Source organism: Ovis canadensis, chromosome 5 (genome assembly GCF_042477335.2).
Source record: "Ovis canadensis isolate MfBH-ARS-UI-01 breed Bighorn chromosome 5, ARS-UI_OviCan_v2, whole genome shotgun sequence".
Classification (NCBI taxonomy): Eukaryota; Metazoa; Chordata; class Mammalia; order Artiodactyla; family Bovidae; genus Ovis; species Ovis canadensis.
This window is the reverse complement of record NC_091249.1, coordinates 29,771,357-29,793,297: the sequence shown is the minus strand read 5'-3', so window position 1 is coordinate 29,793,297 and position 21,941 is coordinate 29,771,357. Positions and strand designations below refer to the sequence as shown.

At 43.1% G+C, this 21,941-nt stretch overlaps 1 protein-coding gene across 21 annotated transcripts in view; it reads right to left on the bottom strand.

Moving 5' to 3' along the window:
- The window catches only part of HNRNPM (heterogeneous nuclear ribonucleoprotein M), a 311,395-nt gene that overhangs the window by 21,019 nt on the left and 268,435 nt on the right, over positions 1-21,941 (bottom strand). For 5 of the 21 annotated variants that reach the window (XM_069591247.1, XM_069591254.1, XM_069591257.1 and 2 more), the window contains exons 1-2: positions 315-1,268; positions 136-229 (exon numbers count right to left, since the gene is read on the bottom strand). In XM_069591247.1, coding sequence (XP_069447348.1) covers positions 136-213 — 78 coding nt within the window. In that variant the 5' untranslated portion in view covers positions 214-229; positions 315-1,268. Of the gene's footprint in view, positions 1-135; positions 230-314; positions 1,269-8,371; positions 8,542-18,640; positions 20,060-21,941 lie in introns of those variants that run through there. The other 16 variants (XM_069591248.1, XM_069591264.1, XM_069591265.1 and 13 more) reach the window with 12 other exon arrangements.

The following is a 21,941-nucleotide window of genomic DNA, read 5'->3' as shown; positions in this document are numbered from 1 at the left end:
TGACCCTCCTCTTTAACAACAACAGGACGTTCTGCTCCGTAAAATGTCACCAGGGACTATGTCTGTCTTTTCCTATCTCCAAACAGGGACAACTTGACAACTAAAGGCGGTATCCACAGTGTTTCATGAGCTTACTTCTTTGACTTTCAGTGGTCTTCCACTCAGACTATGCTTGTTTAGAACTTCCGCAGCTTTTTTCATGCTCTCTTCCATCTTGAATTCAACAACACTATGAAGAGTCAAAAGGAAATGAGTGAAACCAGTCCTACAGCTGAGAAGCTTCAAATGCCAATAAGTAATGAGACAATACTTACGCACATCCCTTTGGAAGAAGCCACAGACCAGTCAGAAGAGCAAGGGAGGAAAAAAGAAAAAAAAGTAAATTTCAGTGACAGTTATAAATTAAAAGTAAGATTTTTGTAACAGTTTTTAAATTAACCCTTCTAAGGGGAAGCTGACAGAGTGTCTTGCCTGGCCTTCCTCATTAAGAGCTCCGCTCCTAGTGTCTCCTCTCTTCACATTACCAGCTTCTGCACTAGTGCTGCTGAAGTTATAATGAGCAGACCTAAATTCAGGTTCTCCAAGAAATCACACAAACTTTAGATCTGCTTCCCTCGGTACTCAATCAATTCCTTGTCATACTCCTCCTTAAATCCATCCCTTCCATAAATTAAGCTCATCCTTTTGATTATTCTAAGCCATTCTATTGCACGACAGAAAATAGTTAATTTTCTCTTTAAACGAGGCCAATTTTAAACGTTCACGTTTTAGTATTTGTTTTACAAATTTACTGGCACAAAGGCAACTTTTCAGAATCTTTGGTTCACACAACTTTCAAATTCAGCAAACAACCAAAAGGAACATTTTCTAGACAAGAACACACGTTTTACATTAATATACCACCGCTAAAATTCCATGCATAATTCACACACAGCCAATTCCTCTGTTAACAAAGAGACAATGCTGCTCTTGGTCCCCAGTTATCCAAATTGGGCATCCAAAAAGAATACCAAGAAGCTCGTTGGCCAGCCATTTGGAAAAGCGGGACTCCAGTTGGCAAATCCCCTCCCACCCCACTCGGATGTTTGGCAAACCAAACATAGCTACTGTAACATGAGCACTCACTGCCTTCCTGATTTCATTCGATTCCACGCCACCATACAGTTACATTTTTCATGTAGTAAATCCACAGAAGAAATTCTCTCAGACACTTACCCTTGACTTTCCTTCAGCGTCCATTAAGAGCTCCACGTATGTTACCTCACCAACTACAAATCAGTTTCCAGACGACACATAAACCAAGGGAGAAAAGCCAAGAAAACAATGGGAATTTAGAACAATCATCAGCAACCTTGTATGGAGCCTCTGCCTTATAAGAAAGCCCAGAAACACTCCATGTTCTCTAAACCGCCACACTAGGCATTACAGGTGTGCAGTAAAAGTAGGTGAAACTTGTTAACAATATGTCCTTGATTTTCCTCCCACCTCAAACAAGCTATTTCCCTGTCTGAAATGCTCCTTCATGACTACAGGCAATCCAAATCTACAGGAAAGAAGTCTGCATGATTCACTTTCGGGAAGAAGGAAGGAAAACAGTTTTACACACACACTGACTGCTGAAAGCAGGTTAACAGCACACTGAATGCAATGCCACTGAATGAGCTCAACTGTTCACTAAGAAGATGTGTACATGTGTATGTTCAAAAGACGCACACACAGCATGGCTGGCTACAGGAGTGTGCAACCTGTCCAATCGCATCGAGCTCTGCTGAGGGCCATGCACTTAGTTAACGTTCTGCTGCTGTCTTGAAATGCTCAGTCATTTTAAAGTAAGGAGCCCGGTGCTTTCATGTTGCACTGGGCCCCACAAATTCTGTGGCTGATTTCTGCACACAGCACTAGGCTTCATAACTATCACAAGCAGGATGTATAACTTATCCATCACAAAACCAGAGCAGCATCTGGATTCTTTTCAATGAATTAAACCAGGCTTTATTCTTAGTGCTCTCTCAACCTTCTCACTACAGGACACAGATAAATGCAAACTTAGAGCTCAGTTGGCACCTCAAGAGCTACATAGACTCACTCAGGAGGCTAGTCGACACAAAGGGGAAAAAAACAAACATTTCCAAAGAACCCACAGATTTTCCTCCAGGTTTGGATTGCCAATTCATGACCACCACAACCAGATGTTAGAACCCACCAAGACAACCACCAAAATGGCTGCTGAACTTGAAGATGGCACAAACACACCAAAAAAGCCCAGAAATTTTAGCGTTAACTTGGAGACTAGGCAGACTCTCCGAAGTCAAGAAAGGCCTTTTGTTCCAAGAAATAGTTTTTTCATTTTCAGGATTATTCTTTATGATGATAAGGCCTCCTCTCACTCAGTTTTCAATTTGGTTTAGCAGTACAAAAATAAATCTCTTAATGGCCCCAAGTCTTGCCTAGCCTATTCCTTTGTTCAAAGGGTATGAAAATTATAAGGATTTTACAATTAATATACCACAAAAAGACTGAAGTGCAAAGTAAGATTAATTTTTTTAAATTTGAAGAGCACACTTATTAGTAATATATTTGCATGGCAGTGGACAGGAAGAAGGTCAAGTATTCAAAGTTTAAATCTATAGCCTCACCTTCCTTGTCCTTTCCTGAAATATTACAGACTACACCAGCACTTTGCACAAAACAAGAAGGAAAACTGGTGCAAAGAAAAGAGATTAGGATTATTTCTAAAGAAAAAATTAGGAGGCACTGGTTTAACTTTCAGAGTATCCACAACTGAAAAATGATCACAGCCAAGGAATAAATAGTCATACAAATTGGCTTTCTGTCATCCTTACAAAAGTAAAGCAAGTCCAAAAATGCTGTGGTCATTCTTGAGGCCATGGTAAGCCATTTATTTCAACAGCAGCAGCCATTTGAGGACCAACAGCCCTTGACTCCACGTTGATGAAAATACCAAGTTGTATCAAGACAGTGAAGAGACCCCATCCCAAGTTAACCTCCTAGAGCTGAGACTACTACCTAATAACCTTAAAAATAAATTTAAAAATCACAGTATCTAACTCTGACAGCTGTAACCATGTTGTCAGAATTCAAATATTGTTGCATTTTTAGAAGTTTCTAGTTTGTGCCTATAAAGACACTGATTTATCAAAAAGTTGTCACCACAACCCAGAAACCAAGCAAGTCTAAACCAAACCTTTTTCCATGATCATAACCATTTTAACCAAAAGCCAGGTTTAGAAATTAGGACTTTGTCTACTTAACAATTCTAGAGACAGCACAAATCCAACTTCAATCCTCTCCACCAATAACTCTGCTTAAAGGGTTCTCTCTTCCCCAAAAGGTACAGTTGCTTATTAAAAATTATATTTAAAAGACCTCCACCCTCAGTTTAGCTATAGGTTAGGCAAGTCTTGCGGTTCTACCATGAGTAGCGCTGTTTCTGAGTATCGTGAGTAATAACCATGTTCCTCATAAATTCATAATTTTTTGATCTCTATCCTGAGAGACCACATCAATTCAGAGGTGTAAGCAAACCACTGTTACAGAATCTGCAACAGTTGCCAATTCATACTTCTCTACAGGAAGATGGTAACAAAACCTTTAAAAAAGTCACCTCTCCTTTAGTTCTACATTATTAAAGCAAAGGCCTGTTAAATACAGTCAGCATAACTATCAACAATTTGAAGGCAAAATGTGTCAACTATTCATAGTCTAGTCACATTCAATGAAATGAAGTTTAAAAGAACAAATCAACCCAAGCACAGAAGTTAAGGCTGTGACGCAAAGTGAACAAACTGGCAGTTTCAAGTCTCGTAGACATAGAATCTGCAGGTATTAATGGAAAATACTACTGCTCCTCTTGTTCCTGATCATGGATGGAATCCATGGAATCCCAAGAGTAGACTACTAAAACAAATTCTACTGCAGCTTTAAACATCAAAGTTTCTGAATGAAAAAACAAAGTCTTTGAAAGATTGAATACCAAATGTTATTACCTACCTTTATTTTAAAATGCTCCAAGAACTCACTGTTAACCAACATTTAGGTGGATTATTAAAAATATTACCTCAAGAATAAAATATGATGAGGATAAGGAAATGAGCAACTCCCAAAGAACTCAGGTAGTCCCTTGGAGCTACTCTGCCCTAATACTCCTGCACATCTTTGTATCAAAGTACAGGGGCTAAAGCTTCACTGAAGAGAACTCATATGTGAAAGGCCTAAAGGGGGTGGGGAAGGAGCTCAAAAGCATGTTATCAAACATTTTCACTTAGTCAACGCTCAGAGAGCCACTCTAATGGAGAGGTACATGGAAAAAATGCCTATTTTAACTTGGAAAGCGTGTTTCTTTGATATATTGCTAACTTGACACATAGCAAAAAGCATTATTCGATACAATGAATATTCAATTCATGGACAAGTTAGAAAAAATGATTAAGCACATTCTTGCTGCTAATTCCACACAGCAGAACACTGTCTCTCTAACTTGACCAAAACCCAACAAATAAGACAGGCAGGCTGCACTGTTTAGGTTCAAGTACCCACACATATGAACACTGCAGCAGCAACAGACCTTTCCAAAACGAAGGCTGAATATCCAACAGAGGAAATCATAAAGGAGCCGAAGAGACTTGGTAGGGACTTTTACTTAAACTGAAAATAAAGTTCTGCTCTGCAGACTCACAATGTAGATTATCACTGAGAGCCAACAGACGCACTATTGGACTATACTTGCCCTCTGGGCCTCAGTTTTCTGTCAGCTGGAATTTGAAATTTACTTAAAGTGACGCATTCAATAAAAACAGACGGATTAAGTGCTTAAGAAATCCTTGCTTACACAAGTTAAACTGACTGCTTCTACCCTTGAGATTGACTGAGAGTAAGCTGTACTGCTGGCCTTCTGTCTTCCTCACACTGCGCTCCAGCTCAGTCCCGCCAGGGTGCAGCTGCCCCACCTCCAGGCTGCTGGAGAACGGCTCAACTATGAGCTTTCCTCAGGCCCTCAGGACTTCTCTAAAACGGTGCACAACACTCTTCAAGTTTACAATTCCCCAAATCAATCAATCACCCTTTGCTCACAGAAGTCTTAATTTTTCGCCCAGACCTTACAGTCAAACACTCTTGAGACCAATATTTGTCAAGTGATGAAAACCAGGCAGTTGTGAGACTGTTCAGTCACTTTCAAACCTGGTCTGGCAGTCTCCAATTCAAATTTCCTCTTACACTGGCTCTCAGTTTTCGTTTCAATCCACTCTTCAGTCAGTGTTCATGAAGTCATCTGTTCCACGTAATATCTCCATTAAAAATAAGCATGATCACAGGGACAAAGGAAACCATGAAGCAGCCAAACAGGCTGCGTAGGGACTTTTACTTAATTTGAAAATAAAAGTTCTGCTCCTAGACACACAATGTAGATCTTCTCAAGCCAACAAAAAACCTCTCCTCTGCACCTTCAGGACATGTAGAGGAGGAAGAGGGAAGCTCAAGGAAAGGGTGAGTTCAGTTCTGTGGGCTGTTTAATCCACCTCCCTGAATGGTATATGATGGGAGAGGGGGCAGCTGAAGCAGCCTGGCACAGAACAAAACAAAGCTCTCAATTACCTTTTCCTTAAAACCAGCAATGCTGACTGCATGATACTGCCACCAAACAAGCTCTGTGATCCCATCCAGGGGAAAAGGCACCAGTGGCCTGTTCACATAAGGCACGCATTATTAATAGGCACTCCGAGAATGCTGTTAAAAGCTAACAAACAGAGAAGATATACCTGGTGTCCGAGGAGCAGAAATTAGGGAGGGGTACATGATGCGTGATCATCCTTAGAAAAAAGCTCCTGTCTTGCCATCTCAAAGCTGCTACCTGAGTTCTGAGATGCAGCTGTTATAGCTAGTGCTGCAATGACAGAGCTTTTTTCACATCTCTAAGCCGAGGACAACTAATTCTAGCCATCCCTCTAGTTTTCTGAAAACAACAGGGGTATGATTTCATCAGGAACAGACCTTAAAATATAGACTGATAAAGAGTGGTTGGATCACAACAGCCCACTACTGTGGTTTGCCCACTTCAGAGACCATCCTGAGAATACTACTTTTAGACTGTAAGAGCCTCTATCCCCAACCTTTTTCTCCCCTGTGCAATAACAAGTCTTCTAAAACCTTATAACATTGTGACAGATTTTAAGAAGATATTTCAGATTTCAAATAATCATTGAAACATTTTTGGTATACCAAGACATGAATTAAAATAGTTTTAAAAACCTCACAATGAAAATAAGAACATTTGTACTTATATAAAGTTTCTTTTGACTTCACATACTGGATATAAGATTTACCATGAAAAGATTACCTTTCTCTTATGAATCCCTTTATCCACAATCCAATACTGCTAAAACTTAATTAAACAGAAAGGTAATTAATTTAACCTGTACAGGGGAGCGCTAAACAAGAACATTTTAAGGTTTATTAAAAATAACTGATTTACTGCACACCTGTAATTCTAAATTACACCACCAAAAATACACTGAAAGGGCTGAGCCAGGGCATTCATAGCAGTATGCCAGGGGAATATGAGAACCAGTTTGGAAGTATCCGAATAAACCACCAGGCTGGCTCCACACTTAATACAGTGCAAAATAGGAAGTTGAGGTGAACTGCTTCTACATCCAGAAACGTCATGGCTGCTGCTGCTGCTACCAGCTTTAAGGCTCCCAAAACTGAATTACTGAATGGTAAAGCAGTAAAAATGTCACCTACTTTATCCATCATGTCCCAAAACTGGTTCACACACTCCTATAAATGGAAAATAATTTGGCCTGCAATCTCTTACAAAGTTCTAACAATTGCATTTTCAAAGCCACATTCCTGGTTCTTGGAACTACTATACCTTATTATCAATGGAAGTATCCATTCAGCGGTTCAACCAAATCGCGAGAACACAAATTTGGAGGTTATTCCAAAAACTAATTCGAGTGAGACCCAACTGTGCTGTACAGAAATTCTAAGCTTTATTGAAGCAGCAGTCCCAAAAACCAAGAACACTGCATCTGGGATGCCTCGTGACACGCCCTTCAGACAGAAACTTCACTCGTGCCCTAGGAGCACTGGCAGGAATGATTTGGCTGATCAAGGCAGGAAAACAAACCTCACACCAGAACGTTTTTCCATCCATGTTACCTGGAGAAATACTACATGGGAGCAGCCTACATGACTGTACAGAGAGGTTCACGGTGCCTAATGCTTCTGGCATGTTGTGGTTGAATTAAATGATGGGACCATGATGGCAGTGGGCCGTTCATAATTTCAAAACCCAATGCTGGGAGCACCAGTACACATACCAAAATGTCCTATCCAAGTGGCATCTGTCTGTCACTGAAATGTTAAATCATTTGACAAATCAAGCTCAAATCTCTTTACATTATGAATGCTCCAGAAAAACCAGTACCTTTCAGTCCTTCAAAAAGACTCCAGTTAAGAATTACTTGATTCTAGGTTTCCCATGGGGGTAAGGGTGAGGGGAGACCTCCAGGCCTTTAGACAAATGGTTCTCTATCAAGTTTCATCTAAACCGGGGCTGAGCAATCTCTTTAGCCCTGTGTGCCACCAGCAGGGCCCAGAATCAGGAAAAGACAACAAAAGCAGCAGAACAGGAGTGTGACAAGGAGGGGGACACACATGGTGTGCACAGGAGGCAGAAGCAGAGGACCACGGGGGCAGCCAACCGCCCAGGGTCTCCTGGTGGCAGCAGAGCTTCAGTTGCTTCCTCTGCCCTCAACCAGACTCTGGACACCAGGGTTGGGACTGGTGGGTGCCTGAAGGCACCAAATTACACAGCGGATGCTTTATCTTGAGCTACCCAACTGCCAATCAAGTCTGTGTTTTCCTCCCCAGGCATGGTTTTATAATTTAGAATCTGAGCAGCACATGTTCCAGCCACCAAATTTTGATCCCAGGAAGACATCCGCAAAATTTAGACAAACTACTACCTTCCCGCCAGAATTTTAAAACAAAAAAGGAAAATAAAAAAATTTCTCCCACCTAATAGGAAGAATTCAAAAAATTTCCGTAATTCCATAACAAAGAGGCCCCCCTCAAGTTTAATCGAAGCCCTGTTAACCGTACTAAGCCAGTGAGATCATTCGCAGGCCAAGGGACCATACAAATGCCCCCATGTGACGCACAAGTGCATGACCACAAAAAAAAAGAGAAAAGGTAGGGTGGATGGGAGGGGGCTTAACTCTCAAGCCTGGAGAGGACACATGCTCTACTCAGAGCAGCTTCCACTGACAAAAAATAACCAAGGAATTAGCCACAGAGAAGATGACACACCAACCTTCTGACCCTACTCAACCACCAGTACCATTACCTTTTTCTTTAACCAGGTCTTTAAGTGACTGCCATTTCACATCAAAAGGTATGTTTGTAATGAAGGCTCTGTATCTTTTAGTTGGATTGGCATATGGCTCAAAGCGATTGCCTCCTCTTTTTATGTTTTTCTCCTTCCTCTTCTCATTCTGAGCAGGTCGTTCTCCTTCACTGAATTCAAAAGAGGAGAAAAAAACATTCACAAGTTAGCACAACCCAAAAGACAATATTTGATTTTCCAGGCAAACTATCCTGGCAAATTTGCCTAATTATCTCAGGCAAAGTTACATATAACATAAGAATATTGATTGATTTGAGTCACTCAAACTAAAGTGGTCCATAGAGCAGAAAACTGCAGTAGTACACGCCTGAAAATCCACCTATCAAAAAAACCATTTCCAAGACAAATGTGCTTTCCTAGGCCTTCACACACTCCCGTGGGGCTCTAACATAGGCTGGGGGGAGAGGCCATCTCCCTACCCGAGGTCCTTTAATTCCAAGACAGAAACAGGAAAACGGAAGGGAAGATTTATAAGACTTCATGGAACCCAAAAGAGGTTGTACACATAGGCCCAACAAACTTTAGCCCTACAAATAAGTAACTTTCATTGTGGGGGAAAAAAATTTTTTTTAAGTGGGAACATAAAATGGTGCAGTTACTACAAAACAGTTTGGCAATTACTCAAAAAGTTAAAACATAATTACCAGAGGACCAAGCAATTCCACTCCTAGGCAGTGTTATTCACAGTAGCAAAAGGTACAAACAACCCAAGCATACACCAAAAGATGAACGGAATAAACAAAATGCGGTAGATCCAGGCAATGGAATATTACTCAGTCATTAAAAAAAAAAAAGGAATGAAGTGCTGATACATGTCACAAAAGAGATGAACTTTGAAAACATTATGCTAAGTGAAATAAGTCAGGCATACAGAAAAAAAGCCGAGGTTACCCAGGACTGGGAAGAGGTGGGAATGGTGAGTTACTGTTTAATTGCTACAGAGTTTGTTTGGGATGATAAAAAAAAAAGTTCTGGAAATGGTGAGTGAATAGGTACAACACTGTACCTAATGCCATTAAATTGTACACGTAATCATTGTAAGATGGCGGAATTTACATACATCTTACCACAATTTTTTTTAAAGGGAAAAAACCCTTACTCTACTCAACTCCATTACTTTGAGGATAAGGAAACTGAAGTCGAGCAACTCTGGTATGTAAAAAGCAGGCTAACAATTCTTTGGCAAAGAAGGGTGGATTTTTTTTTTTTTGGCGTGGACTTTCCTGCAATACTCTCTACCTTTGTGTGTTAGGTGCTTCCACAGTAGCATTTCTAAACCCTACAGGTACAAATGTGGCTTAGCGTGAGCAAGAAAAAACGTTCACAAGAAATGCAGGCTCCCAAAGGACAGAACCAGACAGGCTGGAAGCCCAGGCCAAAGCCCAGGAACAGGCCAGAGTGTGTGCACAGCCAGGGCAAGGCTGGGCCGGCTGAGCAAGACTGCTCCCTCAGCCCTCGTGATCAAAGGCGAACACCAGTGAGAGCTGACAAGGAACAACTGGGGAGCCAGCAACCAAAGAAGTCCTCTTGTGCATCAAGTCCAGCACTGTCTGCTTCCCAAGCCCTCTGCTTTTCTACCAGTGAGTCGTGAAAGACTCCCACAACTACAGATTCCAGCAGAGACTTTGTGATCCACAACAAAAAGGCAAAGAAAACAAAAAATCAAGACTAAGGTATTGATGATTTACAAGACCACCTTTTTTAAAGTAAGGGTTGATCTTTATTCTAGAATATGTCTTCCCTGCAGTGGGGAATGGCAGCTGGAGGACTTTCTTTCAGTGTACCTGGAAAAATTAAAGTTAGCAACTTATTTTAGCCCCCAAGGCATTTTTTAAAAAACTGGTCCCTCACAGCCAAATACAAGTGTGCCAAGTATTAAGGAAAGCAACTTCCTTCATGATCTGATTGATACCAATATCAACATGCAATCAACAGACCTCCTTCACAGGGGCTGGCAGATGGCGGAAAGGGATAGGGTCACACAATCCCTGGATTCCTAGAATTCTTTACTCTGTCTACCCAGGCTCATGACAGACTCTCCTTAGGCTGACTGCACACCACAAAAACAATCCGCCTGTCTACTCCATAGGAAAGCCCAGCACCAGGGCTGCCAAACAGCATGAGGCCATGCATCTTACCCTCAGCAGATGAGAAGGACAAGTGTTACAATTAATAAAACTGAGATCAATTTTCATTTCATGGGCCTAACTACAGAGGGTCTACGGGTAGAAATACATCGTAACAGAACTGGCTTCTTCTGAAGCCCAAATATTCTATCAGCAACATAAAAAACATTATTCTGACACAGGGTCCATGACACAGTTACAGTTCCAGCCTGTGTTTTAACAGACTGCTCAACTCACCTTATAAATTACAAAATGTATAAATAACTCATTACAAGACAAAGGTAACAAAGTGTCAAGGCCAAATTCTGCCATGCAGCATTACTGCTAAGAATAAACTGCCCAATCTAACCACAGAAGATGGGGGTGATGCTGTGAAAGTGCTGCACTCAATATGCCAGCAAATTTGGAAAACTCAGCAGTGGCCACAGGACTGGAAAAGGTCAGTTTTCACTCCAATCCCAAAGAAAGGCAATGCCAAAGAATGCTCAAACTACCGCACAATTGCACTCTTCTCACATGCTAGTAAAGTAATGCTCAAATTTCTCCAAGACAGGCTTCAGCAATATGTGAACCATGAACTTCCTGATGTTCAAGCTGGTTTTAGAAAAGGCAGAGGAACCAGAGATCAAACTGCCAACATCCGCTGGATCATACATGGAAAAAGCAAGAGAGTTCCAGAAAAACATCCATTTCTGCTTTACTGACTATGCCAAAACCTTTGACTGTGTGGATCACAATAAATTGTGGAAAATTCTAAACGAGATGGGAATACCAGACCATCTGACCTGTCTCTTGAGAAATCTGTATGCAGGTCAGGAAGCAACAGTTAGAACTGGACATGGAACAACAGACTGGTTTCAAATAGGAAAAGGAGCACGTCAAGGCTGTATATTATCACCCTGCTTATTTAACTTCTATGCAGAGTACATCGTGAGAAACGCTGGACTTGAAGAAACACAAGCTGGAATCAAGATTGCCGGGAGCAATATCAATAACCTCAGATATGCAGATGACACCACCCTTATGGCAGAAAGTGAAGAGAACTAAAAAGCCTCTTGATGAAAGTGAAAGAGGAGAGTGAAAAAGTTGGCTTAAAGCTCAACATTCAGAAAACGAAGATCATGGCATCCGGTCCCATCACTCCATGGGAAATAGATGGGGAAACAGTGGAAACAGTGTCAGACTTTATTTTTGGGGGCTTCAAAATCACTGCAGATGGTGACTGCAGCCATGAAATTAAAAGACACTTACTCCTTGGAAGAAAAGTTATGACCAACCTAGACAGCATATTCAAAAGCAGAGACATTACTTTGCCGACTAAGGTCCGTCTAGTCAAGGCTATGGTTTTTCCAGTAGTCATGTATGGATTTGAGAGTTGGACTGTGAAGAAGGCTGAGCGCCGAAGAATTGATAACTTTTGAACTGTGGTGTTGGAGAAGACTCTTGAGAGTCCCTTGGAGTGCAAGGAGATCCAACCAGTCCATTCTGAAGGAGATCAGCCCTGATTTCTTTGGAAGGAATGATGCTAAAGCTGAAACTCCAGTACTTTGGCCACCTTATCCGAAGAGTTGACTCATTGGAAGAGACTCTGATGCTGGGAGGGATTGGGGGCAGGGGAAGGGGACGACAGAGGATGAGATGGCTGGATGGCATCACCGACTCGATGGACCTGAGTCTGAGTGAACTCCGGGAATTGGTGATGGACAGGGAGGCCTGGCATGCTGCAATTCATGGGGTCGCAAAGAGTCGGACACGACTGAGCGACTGAACTGAACTGAACCCACACCACAGAGCTCACCATCCAGAAGGCAGCTCATGTGGGTTATGCCCAAGGTATGCCCACAGCACCAGTATACCCAAATCCTTCTCCAGCTAATCATTTCCTCTCTCTGAGAAGTTTCCTCCTAAGTAAAACAGGTAAGAACTATCTCATCACTTGCAGTTTCTTAAAAAACTGACCTTTTCATAAATCTAATAATCACTATCAACTCTATTCTTTACAGAGAACCATCCTCAAAAAAACCTCAGGACACATTTTTAAGTACAGATGATATGATAACTGAACAAAATCCCATCTTTAAAAAAATGTTCAATTCAATTTTCTCATTTATCTTCTAGACAGAATTAGGGGAATATTCTTCTAGCCCTAAAATACATGTAACACAACTGTAAAAACCTTTTAGAAGTACATTTTTTCAGGTAGATTATCATTTAGCTACACTGATGAAAAACTGTTTTATCCTAAATACCCCAAATTTAGGATATTATAAATTCAAAATGTTAAAACACACCTACCATGTTATTCACAACCAAATACTTAACCAGAAAAAAATGAATATATCCATGCAAAAACTTATACCTGAATGCTCATAGCAACATTATTTATTCCAGTTTCCCAAAAACTGGAAATCTAAATGTCTACCTACTAACAGGCAGAGATCAAGCTTCCCTGGTGGCTCACTAGATAAAAAATCTGCCGGCAAAGTAGGAGATCCGGGTCAAACCTGGGTTGGGAGGATCCCCTTTTAAGGAGTTTCGACCCACTCCAGTATTCTTGTCTGGGAAATCCCATGGACAGATGAGCCTGCAGGCTGTACAGTCCATGGGTCACAAGAGTTGGACACGACTTAGCAACTAAACTACCATCCACTAACAGGTGAATGAATCAACAAACTAGTATATTCATACAATGAAATACTATCAACGGTAATTGAATTACACACAACATGGATGAACCCCACTCAAAGAAACCAGACAGAAGAAGCATACATATAGTATGACTTCACCATGTAAAACTGTGAGAAAATGTAATCCGGCAAACTAATTTACAGCAGGTTCTCTCAGCCTCAACAGTATGAACATTTTAGGCCAGAAAATTCTTTTGTTGTTTGAGCCTGCCCTATGTGCTTCAGGGTCCCTGATCTCTCCCCAAGGGAGGCCAGAAGCAGCCCCATTCCTCAGATCTGAAGATGAAGGAAAAAAAAAAAATCCCCAAGACACTTTCAAATGTCCTCTGAAGGGAAAGAAATCTCCCAATGAGAAGCACTGATAAATACTTCTGTGGACAATACACTAACAGTTGCCTGGAGGTGGGGGAAAGGAGGACTCCGCATTACAAAGGGGCAGCAAAAACTTCTACAGGTTATAACTGTATTATTTTCATTCAGTGATGATATCAAATCGCACACTTCCAACCTGTACAGTTTGTTGTGCCAATTATACATTTCTTAAAGTTCCTGCTGCTTTCTCAAATTCCAAATCTTACTCCAACATAACTTGACTTGTAACTCCTACATAAAGTTAACAAATTTGCAATCTTTCAAAGACACTGAAGCTACCTAAACCAGCTAAATAAATGCCTTACCAATAGTGTCCTTGCTAACTTGCTTCCAATTGTCAATAAACACCCCACCTGATTCTGGCACCCAACTATCTATCTGAAGTTCTAAATAGACCCAGTATGTTAAAAACTTTTCCTGACAATCTATAACCTAATTACTAATACACTGATAAAGATAAGTCCAAAATACCTTAAGAAGCTTCTGAGTCACTCAAGTAAGATTAATTATGATTAATACGGTTTTGGAACTGTTTTACTGACTGTACTCTGAAGACTGATAACTTACCATGTCACTGCTCCATCGTACTAGAATTATACTTTACATAAAGATCACAGCTAAAAAACTAAAATACTGAGTGCCTAGTCCACAAAGAGCCACTACATTCACTATGTAAAACAGTAAATCCCTACCCCTCTTACGCTTCCACAGCATTCCTATGTATAATGCTCTCATAACTCCTGGAATTTTTCAATCATGAGTGTAGTTTGAAATAGCAACTAGAATATCTAGAATCCTGACCACATCTCTTGAGAGAAAAGACCCCCCTCAACCTCCATATTCCTTTCAGAACTATCCCTTATGTAGAATGATTCTTCACAAAGATCCTTTCAATCCTGAACTCCACTAATGTACTGAACATGTAGAGCGCACTATTCTAGCTCCAGGTCTACCACTTAACTACCCACGTGAGTCCAGTTCTTTACCTCTATGGTTCTTTACCAGCAAAACCCAAATAACCTGTATCCATGAAGCTCACAGGGGTGTTGTGAGAATCAACAATCAGCCTAACAAAAAGCAGCTTGGTAAATGTTCAGCGCAGTTATCTAAGAGGATAGTACCAGAGGTGACTAAGAGGTAGGGTCATCTAAGTCTGAACCCCAATGTCACCAGCTCTTTGCCAAGCCTCAGTTCCTTCATCTGCGAAAGGTGGTTACTACCCACACTCACAAGTTTAAAGAAGCTGGCACACTAACTGTGACAATGATGTATTTTTGTATCAAAAACTTTCTGGAAAATGATTCACTCCTTGCATTCTACCACCACACATAATGATTAGGCTTTAAGCCCACTGGGGCGGTGGCTAAGGAAACCTAAACACTGTACTTGCTGTTTAGCGCCATGTTTGACTCTGTGCAGTCTCTGACTCTTTGTGACCCCAAGGACTGTAGCCCACCAGTCTCCTCTGTCCAGGGGATTTCCCAGGCAAGAATACTGGAGTGGGTTGCTGTTTCCTTCCCTAGCGGATCTTCTCGACCCAGAGATCGAACTCCTGTCTCCTGTATTGCAGGCAGATTCTTTACCACTGAGCCACCAGGGAAGCCTCCACTGTACTCATCAGACTACCAAAACAGTAATTCAAACTTCACCTCACTGCAAAACACAGTAATGGGAGACTCTATCTGAGAAATTCCAAATGAAACAAACAACCTAATCTTTGCAGACTAGTATCCCCCAGCCTAGCCTTGAATAAAATCAAAAAAGCAAAGAGCTAGCAGCATGCATTCCAACAATCCAAAGCCCCATTCTAATCCTGAGCTCACCATCAAATGTGTCTCAAGATTATTATCAAGCATACAAGCACTTCTTAAAGTACAGCAAACACTCAGGTCACCGCAAAGCACAAAGAATAGGGTTTAAAATTTTAAAAAGAAAAAAACCCACTTCAAATGTCTCTTTACTGAGAGGTTTGCTGTGGAAACAGCAAAAGCCTTAGAGTCAAGATGGCCTCCCCCAGATTCTTAGGGTCAATTTCTTTAACCTCAATTTTCTCGATTAAAAAAAAAAAATCTTTTCTTGACTGTAAAATAGTGTTAACACTAACCTTGCATCCCCAGAAATTTACACTAAATACAAATTTTTATTTTTAAAATAGCCCATCTCTCACCTTCAGATTCGGCCACAGGTTAATCTGGAAGTGAAGTAGGTTAAGTCACTGATTTTAAATGTATGGTGTAACCTCTATTTTTAAACAATAAAATTAAAAAACAAACCAAAACCCCTAAGCCTATGTGTCCCTCTAAAATGAACATTTTTACGCCCAATACACTCTAACTCTGAATCTTGACTGTCCTTAGATGGATGCATTTCTCATCAATGTAAGAAAAAAAACAGCCAGCTTACAGCTGGCAGAGAAAAGGAATTGCAAAACAGGTTGTGCTTCCCATGGTCCTCATGCAGCTTGCTGTCTCAGTGCCTTTTCAGCTTTCAGCACACTCCACTCCTGGTGGATACAAAGGTGAGAAGAATCTAGTCTCTCATTTCCCATCCCGCAAAAGTGGCTCAGCTGATAAACCACTTGCAATGTGGGAAACCTGGGTTCGATTCCTGGGTTGGAAAGATCCCCTGGAGAAGGGAAAGGCTCCCCACTCCAGTATTCTGGCCTAGAGAATTCCATGGACTGTATGGGGTCACAAAGAGTCGGACACCACTGAGCGACTTTCACAAAATCACAAAAAAAGCTCTCAAGATAAAAATCTGAACTCCCTAGTCTGGAATTCACTGCCCACCAGCTGGCCCCCAGTGCTCCAGCAGTTTCAGTTCTTTACAAAGAAAGTGAAAGGAAAATGAAGTTCCTTATAAATATATATCAAACATGTCAAAATCTTTGAACACTCCTCTGCTTCCCTCCAATGATCACCTTTCATCCTCCTCCTCCTCCTCCTCCTAGGGGAACACCTGGTCGCCCCCAGCAGCTTAGGGTTGGAGGAGGGGAGACCCTCCAAGCTCCCCACCCCTGGTAATGCCTTTTACTTATATCACTTTACTACAAAAATATCCATTGGCCCCTCCCTATGAGCAGGGGGACTGTTTTCTAAAGAGCTCCGCTTTAAAAGCTCCCCGATGCAAAACACACACACACACACACACAAAAACACCCAAAATACAAACTTTTCCAATGGCCCTACAAAATAGACCTAAGTGTTCCTAACAGCCTAAAATATTCTCTATTTAAACAGTCTCAGACTGAGGTTCTTCCAACAAAGACTTTTAATTTCTGAAACCTTCAGATTTTTTCTGAAGGCCATGTTTTATGTTTGTCAAATGAATCAGTCACAAAATGACTATTTGGAAATGGACTGTGGAAAATGGGAAATTTGGAAAATGTACCCCAGATGCTATAATCTGTAACTAATAACTTCTCACCTAGCACGATTCTAGCAGCACTCCATCCTGTGATAACCGCTTTGAAAAGGAAAAAAAAAAAAAGACATAAATGTATATCTTAAAGGCCTCCAAACATAGTCCTCAAAAATCCTACCAGGCTCCCTTAAACAAGTTATTTTTAAAAAGTCTAAATGAACACGTCCCTTTTCAGAGTTTTCAATAACAAAAGAGTTGGGATTACTTCTAGGATGCCTTTCTCTTGATTTCCAAGGTTTTTCGCTCCTCCCTACCTCAGGAGAGAGAGTTTAACAATATAGCTAGTATTCAGTGAGTGTTCATTAGCAAACTAACTACATTCACTTTTAATCCCCATGAACTCTAATTATACACATTAAAAATTGGTGGGAAGGCAAATCCATAGGAGACAGAACGCATAGCACAGGTATACAGGAGAGGTGAATGGTTAACTGTTTAATGACTACAGTTTCTATTTAGGGTGAGGAGAAAGTTTTCAGCGTGGATACTGGTGATGTTGCACAAAACCGCGAATGCACTAGATACCACAGAATCATCCACCTAAAAATGGCTGAAACTGTAAATTTCACCAGATTTTTAAAAAAAAATATATGTGGGAAATCAAAAGTGTGCCCAAGCCTTCCCCTCACCTCCCCCTACAGTTGGCGGGCGAAGGCAAAACGTCTTTCCGCACCTCTCAGGCGACTGTAATCAGAATGAGTGGGGTTCAGCGGAGACACAAGACGATGCTTTAAAGTTTTAAGAAAACTTTCAAAACAGAAGACCTGAGACAGAGCCCCCAAAAGGACTCGAAAGGGTGACCGAGTTTGGAAATGGATGAACCCGCCTAATGATGCAAAATCTTCCCCTAGAACATGGGAAATGTTTCCCTTTTTCTTTCTTTCCTCTTAGACTTTGTTTCTACGGCTGAACACTGAGCAGCAGATCCGATCGCTCCACAAATACCTACTGCTCACCTGGGGAGGAGCTGAGGCTTGGGGCAAGGGGCGGTTCTGACCGAGGCACTTCCCGCGGGGCCGGGGGGGGGGGGGGGGAGGAGAACCGCGCGCGCCGGGGCGGAAGGGGGAGGGGGAGTCCGGAGCCGTCCTCGCGGTCCTTCCCGATACCTACCCGCCTCCGCTACCGTTTACCGGGACCGACCGCGCGCGAGGTCCTGCGTGCGCACTCCCTCCCCTATCCCCCACTTTACGGATCGGGAAACTGAGACCCCGGACGACGGCGAAGAGACGTGAAGCCACGCGCCCAACCAAGGTCACCCGACAAGCCAGCAGGTCGCGGACTCCGGGTCTCGTCGGCTCTGGGGCCCGCGCGCCATTATCCCTGCGCGCAGAGGCCCGGCCTAAGGCCTCAGCGTCGGACCCGGTCTGGAGAGACCAAGGAGCTGAGACCCGATGCCTGGGAGGGAGCGGTCCTACAGGCGCTCACGGAGCCGCCCGGCTTCCCCCCTCACGGCCTGGCCCGCCTCCACCCTCGGCAGACCCTGAGGGGAAAGAAAGCCCAGCTGAGGCCGCGCCGGGAGGAGGCCCCAGCAGATCTAACGGAGCCGCCGCCAGCCACCGCGAAAGCGCCCAGCCTGGAACAAGGAGCCGTAAAATACTCACCCTTTCGGGCCCGGAGCTCCGTTGCCGCTTGGCACGCCAGGCGCGCCGCTCTCCTCCTCCATTTTGGGCTCCGTCGCCGCCACCTCGGCCGCCGCTTCGACCCCTGCCGCCATTTTCTCCGCGTCTGGGCTTTGTGTGAGCGAGAGTGCTGCGCGGCGCTGCGCCTGCGTGCTCACGTGACTCGGCGCGACCAGTAACGCCTGCGCGCGCCGCGGCGGCCTCCGGTCTCCTTCCCTCTGGACCCGGGCCACGCCCCTGCTCCGGGCCACGCCCCCGCCGCGCGCTAGCACGCACAGTCCGCTGTTATTAATTCATTCTTGCAACAAACTTGTTTGGCGCCTACTGGATACAGTGTCCGCTCTCCAGGTGTAGTTGTTATTATGGCTCAGTCGTGTCCTATTCCTTGCGACTCCATGAACTGCAGCATACCAGACTTCCTCGTCCTTGATTATATCCCGGAGTCTGCTCAAACTCACGTCCATTGAGTGGGTGATCCCATCCAACCATCTCATCCTCTGCCAGATCTAATGAGGGAGGCATCTCTCCACCCGCCACACCTGGACCTCGTCACTCCCAGCTTTGTGTAATCCGAGCTGGGGTAGAATGACAGCTAAAGGTCTGTTTCCTAGGCTATAAAGGAGTTAGCCAGGCAAGGGTAGGACACCGAAGGGCCAAGCAGTAGGACAAATGTGCAAAATGTTAACAATGTCTCGTTAAGAAAGTATCTCATCCTACACAAGGAATACCTGGGCTAAATCCGGCGTAAGAACTCTGAGTGCAGAGCCCGTGGCCCAAATCTCTGTCACTAAACAGCCATCAACTAACAACAAGGTGTCTAGCTGGAGACTTCCTTTGTGTTTATGAATGTTTGTTAAGTGAGTGCGCAAGCAAGAAGCCAAACCTGTTGATAGAAATTACATGATAAAAGAGACGATTGGACTCATTCCTGCCTGACCCTGCGTCCTGCTGCTCTGAGAGCTTGGCCCTGTCCTCAGATGGGTTTTCAGGGTTGATACAGGGCTGTGTTCTGGGGCAGCCACAGTGGCCTGGGAAGAGCCCAGAGCCCCCAGCACTCAGTCCTCAGGCTCCCTTCCCCAGCAGCCGCCTCTCTCTCTGGTGTCTCTGGTATATTGCAATGTTTCACTGGAACTTGCAGACATTCCCATCTAACCCCCAAACTCTCTCTAAACTCACAAAGGGAAAGAGTTTTGTTGGTTTGTTCTTGTTCTTGTCATTTTACCCTCTCTCACCGAATAACTACATTTCATCAGCCTCTGGGAAACTCTCCCACTTGCTACACCTTCCACCAAATTAAATACTTAATCCAGCCTGGTGATTCTGACCCTGGCTGAGAACTGCAGGCCCAGAGAATAAATTCAGTAAACTCAATGTGAGGCAGAGGCTAAGCCTCTCTCTGCTATGGGGGTTTGGGGGCTTCCCAGGTGGAGCTAGGGCTCCCCAGATAGCTCAACTGGTAAAGAATCTGCCTGCAATGCAGGAGACCCTGGTTCGATTCCTGGGTCGAGAACATCCGCTGGAGAAGGGCTAGACTACCCACTCCAGTATTCTGGCCTGGAGAATTCCATGAACTGTATAGTCCATGGGGTCGCAAAGCTAGTGGTAAAGAATCCACCTGCCAATGCAGGTAGATGTAAGAGACCCAGGTTCGATTCCTACATCAGAAAGATACCCTGGAGAAGGAAATGGTAATTAATGCACTCCAGTATTCTTGCCTGGAGAATCCCTTGGACAGAGGCAGGCTACAGTCCATGCACTTGAAAACAGTTGGACACGATTGAAGTGACTTAGCACTCACTGTCGAGGTGGAGGCTAGGCCCCACTCTTTCCTGCTCCCAATCCCAGTTCAGTTCAGTTCAGTTCAGTCGTTCAGTGGTGTCCAGCTCTTTGTGATCCCATGGACTGCAGCACACCAGGCTTCCCTGTCCATCACCAACACCCAGAGCTTGCTCAAACTCATGTCCATTGAGTCGGTGATACCATCCAACCATCTCATCTTCTGTCATCCCCTTCTCTTCCTGCCTTCAATCTTTCCCAACATCAGGGTCTTTTCTAAGGAGTCATTTCTTAACATCAGGTGGCCAAAGTATTGGAGTTTCAGCTTCAGCATTAGTCATTCCAATGAATATTCAGGACTGATTTCCTTTTGGATTGACTGGTTTGATCTCCTTGCAGTTCAAGGGACTCTCAGGAGTCTTCTCCAACACCACAGTTCAAAAGCATCAATTCTACAGTACTCAGCTTTCTTTATAGTCCAACTCTCACATCCATACATGACTACTGGAAAAACCATAGCATTGACTAGACAGACCTCTGTCAGCAAAGTAATGTCTCTGTTTTTTAATATGCTATCTAGGTTGGTCATAGCTTTTCTTCCAAGGAGCAAGTATCTTTTAATTTTATGGCTGCAGTCACCATCTGCAGGGATTTTGGAGCCCAAGAAAATAAAGTCTGTCACTGATTCCATTGTTTCCCCATCTATTTGCCATGAAGTGATGGGCCCGGATGCTGTCATTTTAGTTTTTTAAGCTAAGTTTTAAACCAACTTTTTCACTCTCCTCTTTCACTTTCATCAAGAGGCTCTTTAGTTCTCCTTTGCTTTCTGTCATAAGGGTGGTGTCATCCGTGTATCTGAGGTTATTGATATTTCTCCCGGCAATCTTGATTCTATCTTCTGCTTCATTCAGCCCAGCTTTTCACATGATGTAATCTGCATATAAGTTAAATAAGCAGGGTGACAATATACAGCTTTGACATACTCCTTTCCTGATTTGGAACCAGTCTGTTGTTCCATGTCCAGTTCTAACTGTTGCTTCTTGACCTGCATACAGATTTCTCAGGAGGCAGGTAAGGTGGTCTGGTATTCCCATCTCTTTAAGAATTTTCCAGTTTGTTGTGATCCACACAGTCAAAGGCTTTGGCATAGTCAATAAAGCAGAAGTAGATGTTTTTCTGGAATTCTCTTGCTTTTTCTATGATCCAGCAGATGCTGGCAATTTGATCTCTGGTTCCTCTGCCTTTCCTAAATCCATCTTGAACATCTGGAAGTTCTCAGTTCACATACTGTTGAAGCCTGGCTTGGAGAATTTTGAGCATTACTTTGCTAGTGTGTGTGAGATGAGTGCAACTGTCCCAATCCCAAGCACTTCTCAAACTACTTGTCTCAGAACTCCTTTCTTTCCCCCATCTGCAAGCCTCTCCTCCTCTCATCTTGACCCCTTACCCTCTTACCCTTGCCCCTCCCACTCAGAAATCTCTGATCTACTAAAATCCACCCTACATA